General features: G+C 48.8%; 10 protein-coding genes and 1 non-coding gene across 11 annotated transcripts; 6 read left to right on the top strand and 5 right to left on the bottom strand.

Moving 5' to 3' along the window:
- Positions 1-30: 30 nt before the first annotated feature.
- Positions 31-1,038, bottom strand: Aspvir_000250 (putative short chain dehydrogenase/oxidoreductase; the record flags this gene model as incomplete). Its single annotated transcript, XM_043265387.1, has 2 exons — positions 31-710; positions 786-1,038. The coding sequence occupies 2 exons, from the start codon at positions 1,036-1,038 to the stop codon at positions 31-33; spliced, it is 933 nt and encodes a 310-aa protein (XP_043121322.1).
- Positions 1,039-2,709: 1,671 nt separating this feature from the next.
- Positions 2,710-5,109, bottom strand: Aspvir_000249 (putative gamma-tubulin complex component GCP4; the record flags this gene model as incomplete). The annotated part of the gene is made up of 1 exon (XM_043265386.1): positions 2,710-5,109. One exon carries the CDS (start codon positions 5,107-5,109, stop codon positions 2,710-2,712), a length of 2,400 nt encoding a protein of 799 aa, XP_043121321.1.
- Positions 5,110-5,984: 875 nt separating this feature from the next.
- ubaA (E1 ubiquitin-activating protein ubaA) lies at positions 5,985-9,322 on the top strand (the record flags this gene model as incomplete). Its single annotated transcript, XM_043265385.1, has 5 exons — positions 5,985-5,990; positions 6,061-6,149; positions 6,205-6,290; positions 6,346-9,127; positions 9,184-9,322. 5 exons carry the CDS (start codon positions 5,985-5,987, stop codon positions 9,320-9,322), a joined length of 3,102 nt encoding a protein of 1,033 aa, XP_043121320.1.
- Positions 9,323-9,771: 449 nt separating this feature from the next.
- On the top strand, positions 9,772-11,054 carry Aspvir_000247 (glutathione S-transferase family protein; the record flags this gene model as incomplete). The annotated part of the gene is made up of 5 exons (XM_043265384.1): positions 9,772-9,777; positions 9,848-10,016; positions 10,091-10,177; positions 10,237-10,415; positions 10,479-11,054. The coding sequence occupies 5 exons, from the start codon at positions 9,772-9,774 to the stop codon at positions 11,052-11,054; spliced, it is 1,017 nt and encodes a 338-aa protein (XP_043121319.1).
- Positions 11,055-11,642: 588 nt separating this feature from the next.
- On the bottom strand, positions 11,643-13,840 carry Aspvir_000246 (calcium-binding mitochondrial carrier protein; the record flags this gene model as incomplete). Its single annotated transcript, XM_043265383.1, has 8 exons — positions 11,643-12,162; positions 12,221-12,253; positions 12,304-12,407; positions 12,469-12,530; positions 12,578-13,197; positions 13,256-13,463; positions 13,557-13,637; positions 13,711-13,840. 8 exons carry the CDS (start codon positions 13,838-13,840, stop codon positions 11,643-11,645), a joined length of 1,758 nt encoding a protein of 585 aa, XP_043121318.1.
- A 615-nt stretch (positions 13,841-14,455) lies between these two features.
- ssn8 (cyclin-dependent protein serine/threonine kinase regulator SSN8) lies at positions 14,456-15,466 on the top strand (the record flags this gene model as incomplete). The annotated part of the gene is made up of 3 exons (XM_043265382.1): positions 14,456-14,615; positions 14,670-14,879; positions 14,928-15,466. 3 exons carry the CDS (start codon positions 14,456-14,458, stop codon positions 15,464-15,466), a joined length of 909 nt encoding a protein of 302 aa, XP_043121317.1.
- A 3,603-nt stretch (positions 15,467-19,069) lies between these two features.
- Positions 19,070-19,784, top strand: Aspvir_000244 (DUF4452 domain-containing protein; the record flags this gene model as incomplete). The annotated part of the gene is made up of 2 exons (XM_043265381.1): positions 19,070-19,357; positions 19,473-19,784. 2 exons carry the CDS (start codon positions 19,070-19,072, stop codon positions 19,782-19,784), a joined length of 600 nt encoding a protein of 199 aa, XP_043121316.1.
- Positions 19,785-22,103: 2,319 nt separating this feature from the next.
- Aspvir_000243 (uncharacterized protein) lies at positions 22,104-22,565 on the top strand (the record flags this gene model as incomplete). Its single annotated transcript, XM_043265380.1, has 3 exons — positions 22,104-22,227; positions 22,287-22,399; positions 22,455-22,565. 3 exons carry the CDS (start codon positions 22,104-22,106, stop codon positions 22,563-22,565), a joined length of 348 nt encoding a protein of 115 aa, XP_043121315.1.
- A 395-nt stretch (positions 22,566-22,960) lies between these two features.
- On the bottom strand, positions 22,961-23,737 carry Aspvir_000242 (syntaxin family protein; the record flags this gene model as incomplete). Its single annotated transcript, XM_043265379.1, has 1 exon — positions 22,961-23,737. The coding sequence occupies one exon, from the start codon at positions 23,735-23,737 to the stop codon at positions 22,961-22,963; it is 777 nt and encodes a 258-aa protein (XP_043121314.1).
- Positions 23,738-24,425: 688 nt separating this feature from the next.
- Aspvir_000241 (putative TRAF-like signal transducer) lies at positions 24,426-25,848 on the top strand (the record flags this gene model as incomplete). The annotated part of the gene is made up of 2 exons (XM_043265378.1): positions 24,426-24,953; positions 25,021-25,848. 2 exons carry the CDS (start codon positions 24,426-24,428, stop codon positions 25,846-25,848), a joined length of 1,356 nt encoding a protein of 451 aa, XP_043121313.1.
- A 441-nt stretch (positions 25,849-26,289) lies between these two features.
- On the bottom strand, positions 26,290-26,362 carry Aspvir_000240. Its single transcript has one exon. It is a non-coding gene; the product is annotated as a tRNA-Lys (tRNA).
- Between the last annotated feature and the right edge of the window lie 254 nt (positions 26,363-26,616).

Genomic DNA, 26,616 nt, shown 5'->3' with positions numbered 1-26,616 from the left:
CGAATGGCAGTCATGGAATGCGCCGAGAGCTCACCACGCAGTATGACCACCATCAATGATCATCGTGCTCCCTGTCATAAAGCTACTGGCATCACTGAGCGCGAAGAGCGCCGCACCCCTGAACTCCTCCGGACACGCGAGCCGACCGAGCATATTCTCCGCCTCCCAGGTCGCCTTCGCAGCCGGATTCTGCTCAAACACCTGCTCGACCATCGACGTGACGACGTGTCCCGGGCAGAGACTATTAACCCGGATCCCCTGCCGACCCCATTCCATCGCCAGGGACCGCGCGAGCTGGATCACAGCCGCCTTGGACGAGTTGTACACGGGCGAGGTCATGCCCTTGTTAGCGATGAGCCCGCTCATGCTTGCAACGAGCAGGATGGACCCCTTCTGCTGGTAATGGAACATCTGCCGCGCTGCTGCCGTGGCGGAGTTGAAGACGCCGTTGTAGTTGATCTGCATGACTTCGTTCAGGGCCGCCTGGGAGTGGTCCAGGGCGCTCTGCAGGTGGTTGATGCCCGCAGCGGCGATGAGGCCGTCCAGCCGCTTATCCCGGGAGGCGATCTCGGCGAAGACGTCGTTGACCTCGGGTTCGTTGCGCACGTCGATGCGTCGGTATTCCAGGGCGCCGCCGTATTCTTTTTCGGCTTGGCCTTTGGCGGTTTCGAATTCAGGGTGTGGTTTTTCGAGGCGATCTAGACAGTATACTGGTTTGTGAGAGGTGTGTTAGCGGAGGTGCTCAGGTGTATCTGTTGAAGTTGAAGTCGTGGATATATCTGTACCTTTGGCTCCGGCTTCCATCAGCGCTTCGGCCATGGCCAGCCCCAGACCTCGTCCCCCACCGGTGACGGCATAGACGCGGTCTGCAAGATCGAACTCTTTGAATCGATGCGGTCTCACCCGGGGAAGCTTCCTCTGGATGTGTTGCTCATTGGTCGTGGTGGAATATGTTGATCGTAGGAATGGATGGAGCGAAGTGCAGGGTAGCCATGACCGCGCTGCTGCGGTCAGCGACCGCGGCAGATTGAAAGACATGACTTGGTCAAAGATTCTATAAGGTTAACCAAGAACAACCCGCAGAGATAAGAAACAATTGACCGGGAAAATGTCAGAAGACAAGCAGCTTACAATTGCACACTTCAGGATTCTACATAACTCGAGGTCTGTACTAGAAGAGTTCTAAGTTTATACCATTGAGACACGGTCATGATATCACATCGATACAGGTGAAGCAAAGGCAAAGGGATAAAAAACAAGATGGCCTCGTGACTGCCATGATGGAGTCTAGGAATTCTGAGTTGCTTTCACGATGATACAATATGACCCAGACACAGGACCGCCCGGGAACAACCAGGGTACGATGACCCTGTAAGCCAGAGCTTTCGAGGCAACGGACTCGGGCCAGGATCGTGACTTTTGATCATTTGGAGTTACTAGATTGCTGAAGACGGTAAGAAACGTGATCTGGTAGATCGAAGGGATGGAGACCGTCCATGTTTCTTCCTGGAATGGCCCACTTCAGGTGCACGGGATGTCCAAAACTGGGAGTCCGAGATGCTGGGCCTGGGGACATTATTATCAGTTTGATTTCTGTATACAATTCAATTAATATATCAACTATCAAGTCCTGCTCCAGCAGGACGATCAGGCCCTGCAGTTGTCGACTGGGGATAACCATGGACTCCATGCAATTCATCCTGAGATCATAAGAGATCATAGATGTATAGACCAGACCGAAAGGTGCGATAATTCGACTCGTTGCTCGGTGGTGACGTAGAGTATTGCGAATTGAACTCCAGACTTTTTCCTGCCCCAGGAATCGCCAAAGTGGAGCTAGTAAGAAGAATCTCAGACCCTTAAGTTTTAACGCGAAAAGCGGCAAAAACTAAGATAAGAACTGATAACTTGATAAGGCAGCATCTTAGCAGCTCTTTAGCTCTACCAGACATTTTACGGAACGCAATCCCCTCCAATCATCTCCTCGGCTTTGGAGAGAGTAGACACACATAGGTACCTTAGCTTCTAGCACTTCTGGAAGTTTACAACAGGGAGTTCCCCGTGAACATCCTGCTTGAAGGAATTGAGAAATTCGCACCATGCTTAAACTCCATAGCCCTTAGGAATTAGCAAAAGCCCCTAGCCTAGCTGTTCCTGTTGTGGGCCCTTGGACTTTAGATGGAACAGATTCACTCGGGTGTTACTTTGGGCCAATCTCGATGATGCTTTGATTTGGCCTTCGGAGATTTCGTTGCTATGCGGTCTCGGTATCGTGTCAGAGAGAGAAAATATGATTCACGCTGCAGTCGATAGTTAAGACCTGACAGATTGGTGATGAGTGATGACCCAGTCAGAGCTGCAACATCTGTAGAAATGAAGATTTGCACCAACACGCCATCTCCCACAGCCAATAAGCAGGTATATTGGTTCATTGATTTAGCCAGGGTGCAGGTCCACCATGTCGAGCAAATTTAATTCATATTAGAGCTATAGGGATTCAAGACGCTCTCTGGGGCATCAGTAAAGCACACGTGACTGGCCGTCTATCTCATACATTCATAGCAAAATGCGCTCCTCTACCTCTATAAAGGGACGCAGTCGAGGACTGACAGGGTAAATAAGGATCAGTATACTCAGCAGAAACGCCCAAGCGCCAGAGGTGCAAACCAGCGATCAGCTCTGAGTAGAAAGAAAGGACTCGGGTGCGGTCTACTCCATCTCAAGGAAGTCGCCTACCACAGGGGCTGTAGGTCCGAGGCATCCATTGGCATGCCCAAAGTCCAGCTTCATGAGAAGTTGATCCACTCCAGCTGTCTTTCGCGGCAAGTACTGGCAAAACTGAGCGTTCACGCCGCTGCCATTCTGTCTGTCGGCGAGCGGAGTAGCGCGGGCATGCTTTACAAGGTCAAACATCTTTCGTCCCTCTCCCGATCGACTGTCATCAATGTCTCGCAGGCGAGCGACGACGTCCCTGATTCCCCCTTCGACCTCCATCCGCGCAGTCCTTAATGCCTCCAATAATTCTGTCTCCTCCCTGGGGTAGTCGGCCAAGGCGTCTACCACACCTTCGTCCGTTTCCAAGTCCATATTCTTCTGGACACTTTCTAGGCGAATAATAAGTGCGAGAAAATGGTCAATCAAACTAAGCAGCGATCGGAGGGCCTCTGTGAACGGTTTATCTGTCAAGAACAGTGACTGAACAAGCGAAAATAGATAGCGACGATGGGCGACCGTCAGAGTTTCGGGGTCAAGTCGTTGCGGTGCAGCCTGACTTGAGCGATCGATATCGACTCTGCATTCAATTGCACTGTCGCTAAACCTGCTCTTCAGAGATGCAGACGTTCCGGGTCGAGAGCTCGTCGACGACGTGACAGTAGCCAGACCACCTTGAATCCACTCACGAAAGTGCTGCCAGCAGCCATTGACAACTTCGCCCTGGAAAAAACTACCAATTTCTGATAAGACAAAGAGCACAGCACTACTCGTTGCCCATACTGGTCTCATTTGGCTAAGTCGGATATTATCTCTCTGCCTTCCGAGTATAAGCTTATTCTGTCCAAAGGGAGTATTGCTTCGTGGTGGGCCCCATGGAGAAGGATAACTTTTTCGGAGAAAAGAGTGCTTCCAGAGATCACTAATTCGTATCTGCGCACGGCGAATGCCCAAAAGATATGAATGAATCCTTGAGTAAACAGCGATATCGGATGTCGATAGAAATAGGTCAAGGGGCGCACGTACTTCTACCGAGAGGGAAGTTCGCGTTGGAAAAAGAAGGTCCTCAAATGAGACGTCCGAGATTTCCGCTACTAAATCACTTCCAATTTCGTCTGAGAGCGGTGCAACCGTATGTCCACTCTTACTGTCAGTAATGGATAAGCGAACAAGGTCTCGGGCAAGATCAAGCGACTCATCCACAGGGTCTTCCTCATTTTGTAGAGAATAAAGCTCGGCCCATGTGTGTGCCAGAGCATGTATTACGTCCCCATCTTTGACGACAAGTCCTTCAAGCTCCGTTTGCGCTCTGACCCGGCCAGCGAGAAGCTCGGGTCTTCGATGTCGCTCACTCAGTCTGGCATCAGCATGAGACACAAGCGCAGTAGCAAATTCACCGCGCCCCAATAGAAGAAAATCATGCAGCACAGAAAGAATCTCGAGGATCTTGGGTAACGGCAGTAGCTTCGAGAGCACACTTTGTGACAAAGACAAGCGGATAGAATCTACCGCGTTGGATAGTCTTGAGGCTGATATTGGGGATCCCAACGAGGCGAGGTGCGCAATATGCTCCCCCTGAAGAGTGACTGGCGGTGCTGCAGAACCAGGCGATCCCGCTGTGGCACCTTTCCGCTTCGCCGTGATATGATTCAAGGTCTTCCCGATAAATAAAATTGATGACGCCGTGTGCAATGAAACAAACTTTGGGAGCAGGCTTGTCTGCATCACAAAGTTTGCAACGGAGTACGAATCATCCATTTGGCTCGAATTATCCTCCTGAATGAAAAAGTCATCCTTCCCAAAGACCGGGAGATTTCCATACAGTAGCCACGTCGATAGCTGCCTCATCCAAGCGGATTCGGCAAGTGTTATCAGGTGCAGCGCGATTTCTTCGAGGTCAAGATAGCCCGTTTGGGATTCTGTTCGAAGGTAATCAATCAGGGCGGAGCCCGTACAACTATGTGCACTACTAGTCCTGTTTTCGGGAAGAACGAAGCGGGCAACCTCCCAAAGCCATTCTAATCGCCTCGTCCATGGCGAAAACTCCCCAACGATAGTTGACAATGGTACGATGCCATAACCGCCAACATATGCACTATCCTCGGCCAAAATAGCTTTCTCGACTYCCAAGATCTTCCTCTGAAAACCTCCTAAATGATGAGCGTTTATAGCTGAGGAAACAGCACGGCAGATGGTCGAAGGATGCGAAGATGATATCAGAGACGTGTGTTCTCGAAGTCTGGCATGGAGTCTACTCAAACGGGCGAGCGATGTGAGGAGGGCTTTCTCCGGAGGGGACAGTGGAAAAGCATTCTCAGAGACGACGTCTTCTTCTGAACTGAAAGCGAAGAGAGGTGACGGTTGGCCTGAGAGTGAGAGTAGGATCTCGTGGAGCATTCTGGCTGGAGTCCACTATCTCAAGGTTAGAGGAAGTGGCCTAAAGAGCGTTGTGCCTACAAGTATGACCGACCTTGATGATGGCTTTCTATCTGCTTTGGACTTTCGACGCTGCCAATACAATAGTCCTCGGCCGAGAAGCTCGTAGCGACACATAAAATCAAGAGTAAAGACAAGTGCGTGTCCTGAAACTGAGTTTCACGACGCGTCGTCGGAAACTGATGTGACCGCCGAGATTGTGGAGGAGCCAGATCAACGTCACTCAAGGAATGAGTGTAGGCACCGCCGGGTTGAGTCAATCATCCAGTATACGCATCATGAACTTATGGCAGCCTGAATCCGCCCACGCGGCTGTCATCACCATCACTTCTAGGTACTTTTCCTCTTCGTCAGAGGTTCCACTGGCAATGCTTCCTTATCCTAGGTCCTCCTCGCGGGGCTATGACCAATCACAGTTTAGGAGGCTGCTGAGTCAGCCATCAACAGCTTGTCCCTCTTACGTCGCCAACTGAAAAGAGACATCCTTCTTGCGTCTTTGCTTGGTCATCCACGATTCTCTGCTTTGTAAATCCATCATCTACCTCGACAGTTCCAAATTTTTCAAAACGACACATTGTTGCTTCGACTGAGAGCTTTGCACAGTTCCTTCTAGCTGTATTTACCATCTTGAGCGACATTCTAAGCGCTCCCGCATTTTAGTCTGCACCAGGTGTGGTAGACACGAGTCAATACTGGTAGAAAGTCTTGCTCAAAGGCAAGACTTTCATCTATAATCCTTCACAATTCCTTCAGAACTACCTGTTCGTGACGCTGCGAAGCTGGCAAAGCGTAGAGCGTCCTGCGACCAAGCAGCAACCCCGCCTGAGAAGAAAATCATGACGGTATGTTATCTCATCAATGATCACTGATCTTGTATGGCGCGGAGAAGGTACTGATTACGTCTGTCTCTAGGACTCCAATATGCAACTTGATAACCCCCAGGAAACAGTGGAGAAGATCAAACATGGAGAGATCGATGAGTCTCTGTACAGTCGCCAACTGTATGTTGATACCGTTCCGCCGTAATGGAATTCTCTAATCTTTATTGGTTTATAGGTACGTCCTTGGCCATGAGGCTATGAAGCGAATGGGCTCTTCAAATGTTCTTGTTGTTGGTCTGAAGGGTCTTGGTGTGGAGATCGGTGAGTACAATAACTGGTTTGAGAAGTACGGTCAACGACTGACGACCTCTATCAGCCAAGAACATTGCCCTTGCCGGTGTGAAGTCCCTCACGCTATACGATCCTGCGCCAGTCGTTATCTCCGACCTATCCTCACAGTTCTTCCTTCAACCACAAGATGTCGGGAAACCAAGGGCCGAGGTAACAGCTCCGAGGGTCGCAGAGCTGAACTCGTACGTGCCTGTTACTGTTCATAAGGGTAGCAACTTGGTGGATGATCTCGAGCAACTGAAACAGTACCAGGCAGTGGTTCTCACTACAACCCCTCTGAAGGAACAGCTTGCTATCGCTGACTTCTGCCACAAGAACGGCATCTATATCACCATCACCGACACATTTGGTCTCTTTGGATACATTTTCAATGATTTCGGAAAGAACTTTACCGTTGGAGATGCTACGGGTGAAGAGCCAGTCAGCGGTATCGTTGCCGACATTGACGAAGATGGCTTGGTTTCTGCGTTGGACGAGACTCGCCATGGCCTCGAAGACGGGGATTACGTGACATTTACTGAAGTCAAGGGTATGGAAGGGCTGAACAATTGCGATCCACGGAAGATCACTGTCAAGGGTCCTTATACATTCTCAATTGGGGACGTCTCGGGCCTAGGCACGTATCAAGGCGGCGGTATCTTCACGCAGGTCAAGATGCCTAAGTTCGTCGACTTTGAGCCATTCAGCGAACAGCTTAAGAAGCCTGAGCTCATGGTCTCTGACTTTGCCAAGTTCGACCGGCCACAGCAACTACACATCGGAGTTCAAGCGCTCCACAAATTCGCCGAGGCTCATGATGGTCAATTCCCTCGCCCCCACAATGACAGTGACGCCCAGGAAGTGATTAAGATCGCGAATGAACTTGCGTCAAGCCAGGAAGAAAAGGTGGAATTGGACGAGAAAATTATCAGAGAGCTGAGCTACCAGGCTCGCGGAGATCTCAACCCCTTGGCCGCTTTCTTTGGAGGTGTTGCAGCCCAGGAAGTTCTAAAGGCCGTCTCCGGAAAGTTCAACCCTCTTCATCAATGGCTCTACCTCGACTCCTTGGAGTCGCTGCCGACATCTGTCACCCGTTCCGAAGAGAGCTGTAAGCCACTTGGCACTCGCTACGACGGGCAAATTGCCGTCTTTGGCAAAGAGTTTCAGGACAAGATCGCCAATCTCACACAGTTCCTTGTTGGTGCGGGAGCTATTGGGTGCGAGACTTTGAAGAACTGGGCCATGATGGGTCTTGGAACTGGTCCCAAGGGCAAGATCTTCGTCACCGACATGGATCAGATCGAAAGGAGCAACCTCAACAGACAATTCCTGTTCCGTTCTAAAGATGTTGGGAAGCTCAAGAGTGATTGCGCTTCTGCTGCGGCACAGGCGATGAACCCCGACCTGAACGGTAAAATCGTGACACTTCGAGACCGAGTTGGGCCCGACACCGAACACATTTTCAACGAAGACTTTTGGGAAGCTCTGGATGGTGTGACCAACGCCCTGGACAACGTCGATGCAAGAACTTATGTTGATCGTCGCTGTGTTTTCTTCCGCAAGCCTCTTCTTGAAAGCGGCACCCTTGGTACGAAAGGCAACACTCAGGTCATTCTGCCCCATATCACCGAATCCTACTCGAGCTCTCAGGATCCCCCAGAAAAGTCGTTCCCAATGTGCACATTGAAGAGCTTCCCCAACAGAATTGAACACACAATTGCCTGGGCGCGGGATCTCTTCCAGACTTTCTTTGTCGGCCCCCCTGAGGCTGTGAATATGTATCTGTCCCAGCCAAATTACATCGAGCAGACGCTCAAGCAGGCTGGAAATGAGAAGCAGACTTTGGAGCACCTCCGGGATTTCTTGGTAACCAACAAACCAGCTTCCATTGATGATTGCATCGTCTGGGCTCGCCAGCAGTTTGAGGCTCAGTACAACAATGCAATTCAACAACTTCTCTACAACTTTCCTCGAGACTCCAAGACCTCTTCTGGTCAACCTTTCTGGTCTGGGCCAAAGCGTGCCCCAACACCTCTCAAGTTCGATAGCTCGAACCCAACTCACCTAGCATTCGTTGTTGCCGGCGCAAATCTCCATGCCTTCAACTATGGAATCAAGAACCCCGGCGTAGACAAAGAGTACTACAGAAAGATTGTGGACAACATGATCATTCCTGAGTTTACCCCAAGCTCCGGCGTCAAGATTCAGGCAGATGAGAATGAGCCCGACCCGAATGCTCAGCAGTCTTCATCCCTTGATGACAGTCAAGAGATTCAGCGCCTCGTTGAGTCTCTGCCTTCTCCCGAATCCCTCTCCGGATTCCGCTTGAACCCCGTTGAATTTGAGAAGGATGACGATACAAACCATCACATCGACTTCATCACCGCCGCTAGCAACCTCCGCGCAGACAACTATGATATTCCCCAGGCTGACCGCCACAAAACCAAGTTCATTGCCGGTAAGATCATTCCGGCCATTGCCACAACTACCGCATTGGTCACAGGCTTGGTTGCTCTGGAGCTGTACAAGATCATCGATGGCAAGGACGATATTGAGCAATACAAGAATGGCTTCGTGAACCTCGCTCTCCCTTTCTTTGGCTTCAGTGAGCCCATAGCCAGTCCAAGGGGCAAGTACATGGGCAAGCAAGGTGAGGTGACCATCGATCGACTTTGGGACCGTTTCGAACTCGACGACATTCCTCTACAAGACTTCCTCAAGCACTTCTCAGACCTGGGCTTGGAGATTAGCATGGTCAGCTCGGGAGTCAGTCTGCTGTATGCCAGTTTTTACCCCCCATCTAAGGTCAAAGACCGACTTCCTATGAAGTAAGTATCACCCTTTACACATCGCTCTAGAATCTCAGCTAACATTATTTGCTTAGGATGAGCAAGCTCGTGGCGCATATTAGCAAGAAGCCTATCCCAGATCACCAGAAGAACATCATCTTCGAGGTGACTGCAGAGGATCAAAATGAGGAGGATGTTGAAATTCCCTACGTTATGGTGAAACTTCAGAAGTAGATGGAATGCCTGCGCAGAAACCGATATGCGGACACGGCCTATGTTAGAAGTCTATTTACAGCACTCTTGTCACCGGTTTAGAAACAAAATATGCAATTTGTTGTCATCAATAAGTGCTAATTCTGACTTCCACATAGTAGTAATGGTAGAAATGAGGGCCCTTGCTTTGTCAGATTTTATGCGATCCATCCGTAAGCACTCGGTAAGCAAACGTCATTGTCCCCCGCACCACAACTCGAGATAGCAACCCATTACCTATTAAAGGCGTCATTTCCTCTCTTTGATTATATTGAAATTCTCGGTAATATCTCATGCTTGCTGCGCTCCCTCGAACCCAACTGGTCTCGCGACATATCCCGAGGTCCATAACAACCGCCGGGTTTCGCAGTTCCCTGTCAACTTACGGAAGCTTCCACATCCGCAGACAACCTCTCCTTCCAATCCGCAACATGGCCGTAAGCTCTCGAGTCTCATTGAACATGTCTCAAAAGGCTCTTAATTGACCTTATGCTCCTTTCCAAATAGACAGGCAATACAGGCAAAATTACCGATTGGGTGGACCCCAAAGACAAGTCGGGCGAATTCAAGCGGCAGCAATCGGTTTTCCGCAACTTCATCTCCAGGGAGCCTGGCGCTGAATTTCCCCCGGAGAAAGATCGCTATCATCTTTATGTCTCATATGCCTGTCCTTGGGGTGCGCTTTCTCTTGAAGACCTCTCCGTTGCTCAAGTGTAAGCCACGACGGCTAACAGCCTTCTCATCACGCAGCACACCGGACATTGATCACACGGAAGCTCAAGGGTCTCGAGGATATCATCTCGTTTACATCAGTCCACTGGCATTTGGGCGAAAATGGTATGGATTTTCAAATTTGAAGCCGCTAAAGAACGAAACTAATATCTTCTGTTGGAAAGGCTGGCGCTTTGCAACAGCCGACGAAGAGGTTGCAGGAGAGAATGTCACCCCAGATCCGTTGCATCCTCATTTCACGCATCTGCGTGCCATATACTTCTCCAATGATCCTGATTATACTGGAAGATTCACCGTCCCAGTGCTATTTGATAAGAAGACGCAACGCATCGTGAGCAACGAGGTACGTTTATATCCACTCTATCCGCTGTCGCCCGAGCTCTTACTGATTTGAACATTTGAACAGAGCGCTGAGATCATTCGCATGTTCTACTACGAATTCGATGATCTCCTTCCCGAAAAATACAGGAGCGTCGACCTGTACCCTCCCGCTCTCCGAAGCGAGATCGACGCCACCAACGACTGGACCTACAACGATGTCAACAACGGCGTCTACAAGTCCGGTTTCGCAACGACACAAGAAGCCTACGAGAAGGCTGTGACGACCCTCTTCGCCTCCCTCGACAAGATCGAAGCCCATCTCTCAAAGGACGCCAACTCCCCGTACTTCTTCGGCTCATCCATCACCGAGATCGATATCCGACTTTTCACGACTATCATCCGCTTTGACCCCGTCTACGTGCAGCACTTCAAGTGTAACATTCGTGATATTCGCTCCGGGTACCCGGCCATTCATCGCTGGGTGCGTCGCCTTTACTGGGATATTCCCGCGTTCCGGGAGACGACGGATTTTGAGCACATTAAGAAACACTATACAAAGAGTCATAAGCAGATCAATCAGTTTGCTATTACTCCTGTCGGGCCGGTTCCAGACATTCTTCCTAAAGAGGAAGAGGTGAGAGCGGTTGCTGCACGACAGTAAATGAAGGATCTACTACTGTATTTGATGGACAATCTTATGGGAATACGTGTCACAGCATACTCCAATTGGATAAAAGGATTCGAGTCCCCTTGACAGATGGATCTATTCTGTTGTTATCTGAGTCAGAAGCCGACGACGCTGTGAAGCATGAAATGTAGATACATTGTTCCAGATTTTTCCAGTAGGACCCGCAGGTATCCTTGGTTATACAAGAATGAAGAAACAAAATGCAACAAATATGGACAAACGCCACCATATGCATTACCACGCGACGCCCTGCCATGCTAAGTAAGGGTGGTCGCTATGCAAAACCGTCCTCAAATGACCATCAGCGGTGGACCACGAGTCGCATCGCGATGTCAATGCACAAAATATAGGCTCAGAAACAAGAGAGAGTTCGAATGGTTAAATGGGACAAAAGCGGATAAACGGAGAAGGCAGGCAAAGGGAATCCCAACTGAGAGAAAGGGCTTGCCACTTATGGCGACTTGGCTTTATGGGTATCTTGACAAAATATTCTAAAGGGAAGAAATTAGAAGGGATAGCGAGAAGCGAAGAGCGAATTCTTCGCAACGGTGGTCTGAGGTGTTATCTCAGTCCAAGCATTCGTTTCGAGTTCTCATATACAACGTAGCTGATCGACACGGCGGGTGCTACTTTGAGAAGATTTGGCGTAATTCCTTTGTAAAAGCCACGGGGGCCTTCAGTTTGGAGTGTTTTTCGCGCAACATCAGCGATACCGGTGTATGTTGTGGGGTGAAGTACAGTGCCTTGGGCCTGTAGTCTGGTACGAAGGACATTCAGTGGGTAAACAACGGAAGCGCTGAACCCGCCACTGAGAGCACCGATTGCTCCTGTGGTGAAGTTGTTGAGGGGAACATCATCTTCATGGCAGTGGTTAATCCGGGCTTGTCGTGCAAGGAGAGCGCGTTTCAAATATTCGAAGGTTGACAGATCGATGGCGGCGTAAGGAAACATGCCAAGGAGGCCTAGAGGCAAACCACGAAAAAAGCCCAGGAGGCCTGCTTTGTTCCACACTTTTCGAGCAGTAGCCGCGATGAGTTGATTGCCTTTCAAGCCACCCTCGACGGTGTCACATTGCATTCGGCTAAGACGGGTTAGTTAGCTGTAGAATGTAATATTTTTACTGGACCACCAGGACTTACAACTTGAGGGTATCAAGAGGGTAGACAAAGCATCTACATCACTGTTAGATAACACCGTTTTGCGGGGAGATAGCGTCACATACTGGGCCACCATCCCACCAAATCCACCGGACAGGAACTGCGACGTAGGCTGGAGTCGTCTAGGATCGTTGTGTCCTTCAAGACGAGCGAAGGCACGTTTTGCGGACTAATTCATCACATCATTAATTGCTGACCGAAACTCGCGTGGGTGGACAATCACGTCATACCTCGTAGGCTCCAAATTTGATGGCTGATTCGGGCATAACTTTAACGACATTCAAGCCGTTGCCTTCTGGCTGTCAGTGGATTCCGTGACACTGTAAGCAGTTAACATACCAGCAAACAAGCTCCGTATCCCCCCAGCACGCCATAACTCCTTTACCGCACCGACAAGTGTCCTGGAAGCACAGCCAGCTGCCTTCAATGGAGCACCATCCTTCGCTACCTGAGCAGCACTTTTCTTCGCACCAGTCTGGGCGATAAGATAAACTTTAAGTCGATCTAAAGGCGCCGTGGCTGTTCTTGATACGGCGCCTGCGATCCCGCCCGCAAGAAAATAACCTAATTGAGGAGTGTTCTCGGTCAACTTCTGTTCATAATATCGCAAGGACATCCACATGGCGACAGTCCTGGGTATGGGCAGCCACTCCAACTCGAAGTCATCGTCTAAAGGGAGAGAATCATGCTCTAATGCGGCGCCCAGCAATAACGTCCCGCCGGCTTCGGCGTAAGCTGATGGAACCAAGGCTGTCAAAGCGTGCACAGGGAATATATTGTACAAAATGTCTTTGATGGCCAAAAGATAACGCTTAAGAAACGAGTGGTTTGTACCTAAACCCTGCAGATCATTGATGTGGACATCTCCTTCCGGGTTTAGATTGCCCGTGGCCGTATAATATGAGAAAACAGCGTGCAGGTCGGACGGCGAATGGGCGGGAAGAAATAGAAGGAAGTCCCTAAAGGTTGAACGGTCAGTCATCACTAGCAACTTCATCTGACCCTTCATGCACATACCTCCACTCTGGATATGAAATGACACCATCCTTATTTGAGTCAACATCCTCAAAGAAGGCGTCTAGTTTAGCGCTAGACAACGTGATCCCAGAACGGGAAAAGGCAGCCCTCAGTTCGTTCTTGTCTATCACTCCATTCTGGTTGCGATCGATGCTCCGGAAGAGTTGCCATAGCCCGTGCTCGGTATGGTCGACAAAAGCTCGAAATTCTAATCATCATTAGGCGGGTAAAAAAAACTGGCATTAAACCAGTTTGCAGCAGGAGAGACAAAAAGCTCCTGACAAAGTCCGTATGATCTTACCAGAGAAGTCTATGTATCCATCGCCGTTGGTGTCGACCGTCTGCAGGATATTTCGTACCATGTCATCCGCATTTTTCAGAGCTGTCAAAATTGCGATAGCCAAGGTCAGTCACCTGCTCAAGGCGCACGGGATCCGGTCAGGGAGTATGCTCACGATGGTCAATCCTCTTGAACCCCTTCTTCAAGCCATTGATATCGAGTTGACCTTTTTTCTGGACGTCTAGGCTTTCCCAGAGTTTTGCAACTCTTTGGTCACGTTCATCTTCGGACTCGCCGATTGCCATGTTCGATGTTTATCGACTATAGCCGAGGACCCGTCATTATTTTAAGAGAAGTCACAGAAATTTAAGGTCGGAGCTTTCCCTGTGAGGGCAGAGGTTTGTAAATTTTCGTAATGACTGGTGCATCGAATCCGTGGGCGTTGCAATATGAAGAAAAACCGCTATATGCTGTGCATTATTATTGCAGTTGTTTATGAAATCAAGCCCAACACAACTCGCCATGAGAAATCCAGCCGCAATGATTTGCTTTCCTTACGACATCAGCCGGAAGATTCCGGCCCGGTTTACTGGACCAGAGGGCCCAACCCTACTAGTCCCCTTTGGGAAAGCTCTCACCTTGGGCAGATTACATATGTGTTCGAAACAGCATATTAAGTGATGATGAACTGCATGCGAGATCTCTTGCTTCTAATATATCTAGAATCGTTCTCTGGATACTTGATCTCAAGTGGTTCTTCAAGACATCTGCATCTGTGCTTCTCCAATCTGTCAAGTCGACTCATATGGTGCTCTGGCTACGAGTGATATGCCCATATTCGGTACCTCTAGTGCCATCATGATGAATCTATCAACCTGAAGAAATAGGCAATATTCAGGTCCTTGATCACAAATTCGGAAATGGCGGCCAATTATTGGGCGTCGACCCAGCGTCGACATTGGTTGTTTACAAGAGAGAAATTGGCGGAGATTCAGGAAATATTTCGAGAAAGCGATAAAGTTGCTCATTCTCAGTTCGCTCTACCGGACCAGAGACTACTCAATATCTATTTCAGTCAGCGTAAGCGAGAGCCCGATATGTATCTTAAGAAGATGGTTGGGCTGACTACAACAGAACTTATAAAACTTGGAAAGCGAATGTCAACTAGGCAGCAAGCTCTTGCGACTGCTCAGGTGTATATCAAGCGATTCTATACGAAAAATGAGATCAGACATACGAACCCGTACCTTGTTCTTACGACTGCATTCTATCTCGCATGCAAAATGGAAGAGTGTCCGCAACATATCCGTTTTGTTGTCGGTGAAGCCCGGAGCCTCTGGCCAGGTATAGCATCCGACATGCGGTTTGCGTACCATCGCTAACAGATATCAGAGTTCATTACTCCGGATGTTTCCAAACTAGGCGAATGTGAATTCTCCCTGATATCAGAGATGAACTCGCAACTCATTGTGCACCATCCATATCGAACATTATCAGAGCTTCAACCCGAACTGTCACTCACGTCGGACGAGGTTGCTCTTGCATGGTCTGTGATCAATGATCATTACCTTACGGACCTACCTCTCCTATACGCGCCTCATGTCATTGCGGTCATGGCGATTATTGTCGCAGTTGTCTTCAAGCCAACTTCGGGAAATTTTCATGGGTCTGCGGCGCCCGTCCTCGCCGGCGCAATGAGGGATGGTGGAATGAATGTGCTAGCTGCATTAGGAGACCGGACTGGTTCCGGGCCTCCTCCCAAAATTCAGAAACTCATCAGCTGGCTTGCTGAGAGTGAAGTCGACATCAAAGGAGTCATCGAATGCACCCAGGAATTGGTGTCACTGTATGAAGTTTGGGAGCAGTACAGCGAGAAGACTTGCAAGGAGCTACTCGGGCGGATGGTCAAAACCAAAAATCTGGACAAATGACGCTGGTCTGCTTTTGATCTTAGTTTCATGGGCATTGAAACGGCGTTCAAGGTCTTCGGTTGCTGCATTCGCATGTTCTAGGCGCAGTTTGGGCTTACTCTGTTGTTCGGTCATTTAGCAGGTCGCGGACATATACCCACAAGCTCGGTCTATCCTTGCTCACTCGCAGGCATGGTAGAGTGCTCACTGTCTCACTCTTAACGATATTGGTCATTTTGACATGATGGGCCATAACTTTTGGTATGCAATTAGAGTCCTCTCGTGGCTCGCTTAGCAATGTTATAGCATCTACGGCCACAGGGTGTGGAAAACAGGGCTTTTCGTCTGGTCAGCCGTGCTAAGCCACCTAGGATTAACAGGGCGGCTAAATTATATGCGCCCTTCGGGACTTGTTGCTTTGAGGCGATCATCACTAGATCATACCCTGCTAGCTTATAGTATCTTGAAGAATGGAAGGGTTACTTTTTCCTCCCTTCCCGGAAACTGCGACTGCCGAGTTTTCTCTATTCCCACAACTCCGTGAAGGAGTTGGCAGGTTCATTTGGCTCCAATGGCTGTTCTTCGGCTACTCGAAGTGATTAGCCTAGTTGGCTGACCGTGTGCAACTGCTAGCTGAAGCAGACCATGTATAGCAATGGTTGCTAGCCAGTGATCCGCCGACAGGGGGAGTATTCATTTGTTCAGAAGGTTATTAATGAGATGCCGCGCTTTTCGTACTGATCATGTTCCGTCACTGCCATCGCGACTGTCATATTCCCGAGCTGAGAACGCCGCGGAAAGCAGTGAGACGTGTGAATCTCCCCTTAGGTGGTGCTTGAGAATATTGCTTCGGGTTGAACACATTGTTGTGGCTCCTTCTTCACAGCAGTAGAAGCGTAGGCCGTGTGAATCTGGAAATACTACCTATGTTTGCAGATATCTTGAATCAGGGTAACTGCTCTGTCAGTGTAAGAACAGTAGTGTCAAGTGCAGGACCGCATATTGAGAACGACAGCACTGATTTTGATGGGCATCCATCATGAAAAGTAGGTTGATGGCATCATGGCACTGAGCTGATGAAACGGTTGGATACCTCCCACTGCGTCACCTTAAATTGGCTCGAGTACGTCAGTGCTGGATTTGAGAGGGATGGACCGAACATTCGCCATGAGATTGATCATAACGACATGCAGTACAAGCAGGATAGCAAACAAGGTTTGAACCTTGTGAGGGGTAACTCTTTCATCCTGTCTTGGGACCCCTCACATTCAATAAGGAGACTTCGGAAGGGTGAAACTCCCATCAAGACCCCAAATCATAAAATGATTGAAGGAGCGGTGAGACGACTTTGGAGGTACTTGGAGAGTGCCTACACTTAGCTATCACCAACCAAGTTCATAAACTTAGAACATAGATTTGATAATTTTGAAATGATGTTAACAGCTCATGCATTATGCAGGAGGGAACCTTTTGCACCAATGACCAATGAGACTAGTGCCCAACCATGCACCCAGGAGAAACAAGAAGAAACGCATCCTGATCCCTAGGAGTCGAAGTGCAGTAGCGCAAGGAGAGGGGAGGGGTTGTATTGGTCCGATGGCATGCATGGTCCTATCTACTCCGTACTGTGAGCAGATATGCCGCTGTGAAGTGCTTCATTAGCCGCTGTCGAGTAAGATGTTTCTCTGTGTGTCACACTCAGCATGATTCTACGCGTTTCTGCTCAAAAGAGCGATTATCTCTACCCTTATCAGTTGAGACATCTCCATAGAGTATCCAAGGATGGGCATTAAATTAACTTTGGGACTCCGTACAGCCTTTTGCGAGGATCTTCTTTGTATTCTGATATTGGTTACCAAGAAGACGCATGGTTCGAATTTTTGGGTTGATTGTACGAATCATGAGTACTTATCACTGGTTGATCGACTCTACCGGCAGCTAATCTCATCCGATTTCTGGAAGAGATGTGTTCAATCTACTTTGACAGCAAGGTACCTGGTCAAGAACGTCTCTCAGACATATAGGATATCTCAAATTGGCGCTGGAAGGTCTACTTCTGGATATCTGGCGAATAATGTCTGTACGCATCCTACATACCTTGTGATCTTGCAGACATTGTTATTGTTGACCAGATATCCAAGCCAGGTGGCACGGTTCAAGAGAACTTAGTCATGGTACCTTGCCGAGAGTGACGACCACGAATCAAAGCACAAAGGGCGGGTGGAGTGCAATCATTACCCGAGGGAAATGGCGCTTGCTGGCTGCTGCTTTCTAGGTTGCAAGTTGCAACGCATGCCTGTCTGTCATACCAGTACCTTAATGGGCCTACGGTCCTTACCTTACCTACATTCTCTCTCCTTTCTTTACTCGTCCAGGAATAGTCAAAAGGACAATAGCAGATGTCAATAATAATAGCTTTGAGGATCTAAAACTTCCATGAAAACCACAAATATTACCTGTACATCCACCAGCGGCAACCCGTGTGCAGGTACTGACAGACATGAAGACTACATGAGGAGAGTACAAAAGTACCTATGCGTAAGGTAGTCATCATTGTGCTGCACCATTTTAAGTTATGTATTTAATGAATAACAGTCATTAGCAGGAACATTATTGATCCTCATACCAACAGTCTTCAGCTACCATACTAGAAGCAGGAAAATAAAGGCAGAATAACATTACCTTAATCTCCTCATCTTTGCCTGTCTACAGCTGTGCCGTCGAGTAATGAGGATATCGCCTCAGGATTGCCCGCTAAACCCAATCAAGCAAGCCCAGATTTCAATGCAGAGACTGGGAGGAGATAAATTTGCCAGAATAAGATTAACTTGTAACTAAAAAGACGTCACTTAGGGCCATTCACTAACCGCTTTTAGTAAGATTAAAGCAATACTATTGGCTTTTATTCAAAGTGGCTGTTTTTTCTCCACTTGCAGCTCCTTTAAATGGATACCATTGGGCTTCCTAGTTCCCACCTTGCCACTCAGATGCCGCGGACGGACTTCTGGTTGGATTCTAGCTGCCCTAAGAGTGCTGCGTGACCTTGGTTAGCACCGAAAGTGGAACGCAGATATTACCATACAATCCCTCGTCAGGACCAACTTCATTATTACATGCCAGGTTGGCTGTATGGTAAACAGTGTACTGATCTGGTACTGCCTTTGCAAGGGCTCCACCAGCTCCTACGGATTGAGGACTCACTCAGCCCCAGCAAAACAACTGCAGCCCCTCCTGGCCTGTTGCCTTCGTCCGCTGCGAGCATCGTCTTCCCTTTTCTTCGCTCCCGGTTCTTCTTTTCTACCTCTTGTCCCGCCCATCGATTCATGATTCCCCATCCCACAACCAACTAAAACACAAATTCGACCCGACCTTTCGCTCTCACTCCCCCAACTTCCACTCTTCTTCCTTAGTACTATCATTACTACATCCCCTTTGTATCTTTGTCTTATATACTTGCATTCCAACTGTCCTCTTCCGTCTATACCCTTTCATTTCGCCTTTCAAACCGTTCTTGTTGTCCTCAGGTATCGAGTTGTGCTGGTTTTCTGTAATCACCTCGAAAACCTGAGTCAGTAACATTAACATACATCTGCCCCTCTATTCGCCACCACAAATCACATCACAATGTCTACTTTCTTCTACGGCCATCACCAGCAGCATCACCACCAGCATCACCATCAGGGTGCTACTAGCCACATGCCATCATCGAACAACCATCATAGCGGCCGCTCCCGTAGAGGGCCCAAGATGGCATCTCAGAATGCTCAACGTCAATTCCGCGGTGTGAAGAGTATGAGAGAACTTGCTGAAGCCCCTGCTGTGACTGCCTTCCGCGCACGGTTTGAAGCTGGCCGGTCTTTCGACCTGGACGACGACCTGGAGTTCTGTCCGGGTCTCCTTACAGAGGACGATGTATGTTATGAGAACCCGGTTCTCGGACCTCCCGTTCCCTCAGATATTGGCCGAGCGCCTAGGACCCCTCCAACCAGCTAAATTCGAGGCATTTTTATTAACACCGAAATCACAGCTACACTCAATTCACTCTGCTTCCTCGGATCGGTCGTCGCTCTCCAGCGGTTCTCCGGACTCGTCTCCTCTTCAGCACCAGATTCAGCCTGTCCAGCAGGTCACGCCATCCATCTCCTTGTCTCCCGCGTCTACCAATTCATTCGTACATTCAGGGGTTACCAGTAATCTTAATATGAGCTTCCAACAGCCGTCGGCGGTCCGCACTCGCAAAGTCATTCCCATCGTCAACCCTAACACCGGAATGACATTGACCAGCCCGCCCACGTCCATTTCGCCTGGTGCGATGCAGAATGCTCAGCGGCGGTGGTGAAGACTGCTATCTGCGAGGTCGCCATGTCAGTGACAGAGACCTCCGGTCATGGCATGTTTTCTCTTCTGCTGTCTCGGCTTCTGCATCATCGCGATTCCCTAACCGCCGGTCATAATTCTTCTGGTACTTACTTCCATACGGCCATCGCATCTTATCACGACTCAACCGAAGTTTCTTTTACGAGCGCAAGAAACCTAAGAGGATAAACTAGTGTTTTCTGTATATACACTTCTCTCCGATGACGACCTACAGCACTACAGCACTTCTATTAGATTCTCTGCTATACTTCATCCTATTGCGAGCGACGGCGCCTGCGATTCGACTTTAGTTTTGCATTCTTTTTTCTCTCACACACACACACACACACACACACACACACACACACGATACCTTCTTTTATCTTCCGGTTAGGGAAAAAAAATATTCCTTTTGGCCTCGGGGTTTGGCCGCGATGATGATAGAAGCGCGGCTTGGCGCTTTCATGTCTATGGTCCGGAGTTGCTTCTGTTCGGTGTGCTATGGCGACTGTGTCAGATACGTTCAGGTTTCTGCCGATTCATCCTCGGATATTGCTTATTATTGGGGTTATTGATTTTTGGGCGGGACGGAATACTCATGCTTCAAAGGGATTAGAAAGGCGGAAACGATATACGTCTGCATTGTTGGGTTGATATCATGGTTCTGATTGGGATTCTTGTCGGTGACATCCATACTCTCGTCGGGCGTTGTTCCCATATGTCCTTGCAATTGTTTCATTTTTCTCTTTTCAACTTCTTTGGATTTTTTCTTTTCTTTCCTGTAAATTGATTGAGAGTCGGGAGTCTGGTGGTGCTCATTGCTCCGCTGCAATTGATCAACTGGCCTAGATGGTCTCTGGCTGGAAAGCCATTGACCATGCCGCACTTACCTTTCAAGAAAAAAAAAGTCTCGCTCCGTTGCTGTGTCATTGGTCGAAGCTGCACTTCTTAAATTCTCTAATCTTCCACGTTGATTCGTTTGGATGTTACTTTTGTCATAACTTCTCCCGGAGAGTACTTATCATCATTCAAATGTATGATTCTTCTCAAACGCCTCTCTTCAGGTTGCCATTCTCACTTTCTCTCCTTGATCGTGTCTTTGCTGCCGAACCCAAGGTCAGTCCTATGCATAGTGATCGAAGTACTATTTATCAAGACCGGATCAAGGTCATTGGCACGGGCCCGGTCCAGTGTAGGCATCAGGTCGCCATCGCGTAGGGATTGGTAATTGGTGTATGAAGGTCTAGCAACGCAGGAGATTGTGACGCCCAATTTGTGTGTGTTAAGGGCAACTAGGTCCAGTTCCGATGATTCTTAAAACTCGACATGGGAATTAGCCGTGAGAAGAAGCATGTCGATGATGACCAGCTAAAAGAAAGCATGGGATTGCATTTCAAAACGTCTGGCATGTCTGGAAGTTAAGGATGTGTAGATTGTACCAGGGACGGGAATTGCAGAGGCGACTCTACAATATATGTGCCTTGATGCATGGAACATGACATGAAATACAGTTTCAAGCCTATATACATGATGTCACTGCCTACACTGTTACTTGCCAGACGCTGCACATTAGAGAGCATGATAAAGCGGGTGTTTGAGGATGCCGGGCCGACGGGATATATCAACGCCGTTATCTAGTTAAGCAGCAAAAGAACATGTCTCTAAACATGGACTCTCGGCCAGAGCATCTACTTACCATACCAGAACAGACTGACTGCTATAGATAGAGTGACAAACTATTGCTAATAATGAAGTTCCCTTCGTCCATGCCCAGGTCCACCCCAAGATGGCTGGTCGATTGAGTAGCAGTGACGTCATCACTGACACCCACAACGCAAGATGTGGGCATTTTCGTTGCCCCTATGGAGAAGACCCAGGGGAGCACATAATCGCTGCAGTGACAATTATCGTGATTTACTATCGTCCCGAGGGATCCAGTCAAGCTTGGCCGAGGTGGATGGCATTCTTTGGGCGTTGCGTATGCGTTTTCGCTTTTACTTTATAAAGTCGTCTCGTCTCCCGCTACTGATGTGTGCCTCACTTCTGATTTAGTGACATTTCATCTTTTCCTACTGGTATATATCCGACACGAACAGAGTATATATTTGTCTTATTCTGGTTCACATCGAAGGTGAGTTGGAGCCATCGATACCCACTGAAGCAATACTCTTGCCTCCCACCGTTCAATTGCGAATTGCGTCTTTGGTGTATTACTCGCACCACACTAGACCATATCACACTCATAAGCAGCAAAGTGTATGCTAACAGACCTCTCAAGCAGAGTCACATCCCGCAAATCATCATGTCGTTCCTCACCTCCGTACGTGCATCGATTAGCCCCCGCGTGGCCATCAGACCAGCCTACACGGCCGTCTCGGCCTTCCACAACTCTGCCGCTCGCCTGGGCTTGAAGGAGTCGGATCGGAGTCAGTTTCATCCTTCTATCTGCTCCTCGAATTGCAAATGACTAATGTGAAGAGCGCAGACCGCGATGATCTGGACTCATACTACGAGGCTGAGAAGCAAGATCAGTTGAAGAGTACCAAGGAGGGCAAGGCGAAGTGGAAGGGCGAGCTTGCTAGCAACAGTGAGGCATCGGTAAGGGTCAATTGACTTCGACTGAAGTAAAACATTGACTGATAATTGGTACTAGGTCAAGGCAGACCGCGGCGAGCTTGACAGCGACGATAAGGACTTCCAATCACTCCAAAGTCGCACCAAGGATCTGCCGAACAGGAGTGGCCCTGTGAATAAGTCTCAATAGATTCCTCTTATCTAGTGCTTCGGTTGTGGAAGGCGACTCTCGATTCGGGTGTTGCGATATTCGGTAATTCATGGGAGTTTGCATGTTGTCGTGTATTTTAAGGAAATATGCCATGAATTCAATGGATGAACATTATCAGATCAACAGTTTATATCAACGACAAAGGGATATCGATAAAGCATCAATCAAGGAGCGTAATAAATTGTATCGAGGTAAGACAATTCCATCTAACGCCCCAGGGAGGCTCGGATACCATGTATGGGGAGTTCCAAACGTCGCGAGGAAGAAGCAGACAGACGCCATGTTCGCCTTAACACCAGGTCATATAAGAACAGCAAGTATTCGTGTAGGGGGGAGATGAGCCAAAAGACCATCCGGATATATATGCCAATCGCTTATTTCAAGATCACAATCAGAATGACTAGAATGATAATCAGACCAATAATGGTCATCATACTCCAGTTCTCACCCGCCTTCTTTCTGATCTTATCCAGCCGTTTCCTCGCGCCATCCAATCGTCTCTGGTGCCGGTCGACGTCACCATCCATGCCATCAAGCAGTGCGACGTGTCCTTCCAGCTCGTCGCCAATTTGAATGCTGAGCTGATGCTGTCGCCCGATTGACTCCCCAAGCCGATCCAACTGTTCATCCTGCTCGCGGAGGGTCTCGGCGTGATGGTCGTAAATCTGGTGATTGGACATGTTGGAGTGGTCCAGACTTGGAGGAGAAGGCGAGTCGCGGTATGGCTGAAAGAGGTTGCGACGATTTTCATCAGCCTCTTCCGCTGCGGAATCCATGAATCGGACAGACTTGGAAGGCGGATGCTGTGGAATCGGCTGTTTCAGGTCGGGAGACGACTTTTTGACATTACTGAAATCTGAGTCCAAGACCGAATCGTCTTGTTCGTGAAACTGGGATGAGAGGTCTCGATATTGTGATTGCAGATGATGGAGCTGATCTTTAAGATCAGTGACGCCATCGTCGTTCGCTTCCTCCAGACGCGACACTTCCGATTCTACCGATTCAATGCCATCGCGTAGAGACTCTAAAGAGCGGGAGATTTCTCCATCCTGACTATTGGGCTCCAGATTCAGTGAGATCGCTCGTTGTCGCTCCAACAGCGACAATTTGATGTGATCAGCAAGGAGGAATAACTGAGATGGGTTCGGCATCTTGAAACGGCGGTTGCGGCCTGGATTCGGGCGAGGTATGTGACAGGTATAACGACCGTGGGAAGCCTGGAAGATGAGGCCGGGACACCCAGCGCTGATGAGGCAATAATGCGGAGACGGTCTGAGGCTGAGTACCAGGGAATGGAATGCGAAAGGAGGAACGCGGCGCAGGCGTCAGCGACAGGTCACGTAGCGGCCTCCGTCGGTGAGAAGCTGATTTGACGGTGGAAGTGGAAGGGGTAAACTTCGCGACCTGGATAAGTTGTTGACGGGGTTGGTGGTTGACAATGATGGATGGACTGGATGAGGCCTACTCGGCCGGCGACGGATTGATCTGCCGTTTCCGCATCATCTGCCCCCCGCAATAATAGCCTCTTTCCTTCCATCCGATGCTGTTTCAGTCCTTTTTCTCAACATTCCTTTTTCGCCTCGTCTGCAAGCCTCAAGTTCATCCAGCGTTTGTACGTATCACACAGAGATCTTCAATCCAACTGCAGCCACCGTGTGACCCTGGTGGGTTGCTGTCATAGTTATCGTTTCATCTTCAGACCTCCACGGCAACTCGATAGACGATCATTTCTTGATAACTCCCTTTTTGATCACACCTGAACTCTGCGGTGTCTTGCATACCCCTATTAAACGGAGCCGTTTGACTGAAGGCGACAGATACCGGACACTTTTACCGACTATGAACCTCGAGGAGCTTCTGATGATGGAGTCGAGCTGCGACCGCGACGAGATCGTTGACCTGCGTGCTCTGGAGTATGTCTCCAATTATGACGACCATCTTATGTGTGCAATATGCCACTGTCCCTTTATTCGACCGGTTCGCTTGCAGTGCGACCATGTTTTCTGCCAAAAATGCTTGAATTCCGCCATTACCACGTTTGCCGCTGGTCGAGATGATTTCACATGTCCGACCTGCCGCACGCCGACTCGAGATGTTTACCTCAATGTACCTCGACTATTGATCAATATGTGCGACGACGTACGAGTAAAGTGCCCATTTTCGAGCGAGGGTTGCAAGGAAATTGTACCGAGAGGTCATGTTCAGGATCACGTCGATAAATATTGTGCATATAGGCTCATGGATTGCCCGGGGACACTTTGCGACAAGAAGACCAGGAAGAAGGATCTCAGTCCCGATAAAAAATGCATGCATGAGCTGCACCAGTGCTCCCGTTGCGAGGAGGAGGTAATGGAGCAGGATTACGAGGTTCGTTCTATGCCCTGACGATTGTCTTATTTTGTGGTTAACCGTATTTCTTTTCCGTTTTATCCAGGAGCATGTAAAGGAATTGTGCCCCAGCTTGAGAACAACCTGTCCCGACTGTCAAACAACAGTTTTCCGAAAAGTGTTGAGGGATCATATTGAAACCTGCCCGGAGGCAATACATGCTTGTGCTGCATCCAAATATGGATGCCCCGTTAAAGTCAAGCGGGCCGACCTGGCGACACATGAGCAAATTTGTCCACTCATCGCTATGGGCCCTTATTTCGAAGCTCAGAATGCCCGGCTTGACTCCTTGGAATTGACCATCCGCCATCTTCAGCAGCGAAATGAGATCTTTGAGGACGGAATCGCCAACATTCGCTCTACCCTACTTGATGCTTCACATGCCCTTCCTGGACACAACACAGAGACACGGTTAAGCTCTTCGGGGCAGTCAGGGTCATCAGGCTCTCCGCGCCTGTCGGGTAGCCAATCACACACTGATCATTCTAGTGCAATATCTTCTAATGCCGCCACTACGACATATCTACTCGCCCTGCACGAGTCTCTTCGAGAAGAAGTTGGTCAGCTTTCGCATGCAATCACCGATTTAGACGCTCGCGCCAGCATGGCGATCATGAATGAGTGTCTCCGTATAAAGGAAGACATGGCTCACACAAATGCTGCTGTCAGCAGTATTCGCATGCAGATCCAATGGCTGATGAATCCTCGTCTACACCAGGACCATCGAACTATTGGTGCACGTGGAAACAATGGCAGCAATAGCAATGATGAGAGCAGGACTGGCCAGCTAGGACCGTCTACGTCTGGTCCATCCTCAGGCTTGCTTAGACCCCGGAGACCGAGCGATAGCGGAAGGGAGGGCACCAAACTTTGACCTCCTGTCCTTGCTTGTTTTATTGAACATGCAAATTATGATGATGATATAATATAATACGCTTATGACGAGCCATGGCATTAGACAGCGGTTTTGTTATTGTGCAACGTCTGTCATTCGCCTTGCACTGGATGCTTGTATATAGGATGCTTTTCGGAGTTGACTGGTCGGTCAGCGGTGGTTGCGCGCTTTTCCCTTTGTTCTTCAGCTGGTCTGTGAAGGCTAATAGCGCTTTGAACCTCTCTGTCATGGCATGCTCGTGTATGGTATCTGTTAATTCTTCGGAGTATTGAATCTATCTCTGACACCTGACACATAACACAACCATATACGTAATTGGTTCTAACACGGCCATACATCTAGTTTATAGACCACGAGCTCGAAAGAAGTGGGTTTATCGAGAAAAATAACAACGGGAAAAAAAGACGTGAAGCAAAAAAGAGCCGAACGCGGGGGTCGAACCCGCAACCTTGAGATTAAGAGTCTCACGCTCTACCGATTGAGCTAGCCCGGCGGCGCTTGTTGGAAGGTATTTTCTAATGTGTATTATGTACCGGAAACAGCACCGTCGAGAACTTAATAACTGGATTATTATTGAGCATAATATAATTCAAAGACACGTAGGATGTTACCGGTCGAGGGTTTTTAACGCGAATAAATACATTTCTTGAGTATGTTTATATCTATGTTTCCAACTTTACTGAGTGGGTAAGAAAGCAAGTTCACATGTTATCGTGACAAATGTATATTTCCAGCAATGAGCCATAG

This window comes from Aspergillus viridinutans (genome assembly GCF_018404265.1).
Source record: "Aspergillus viridinutans IFM 47045 DNA, scaffold_1, whole genome shotgun sequence".
NCBI lineage: Eukaryota > Fungi > Ascomycota > Eurotiomycetes > Eurotiales > Aspergillaceae > Aspergillus > Aspergillus viridinutans.
Note: the sequence above shows the minus strand (reverse complement) of the source record. Positions and strands in the feature narration are given on the sequence as shown.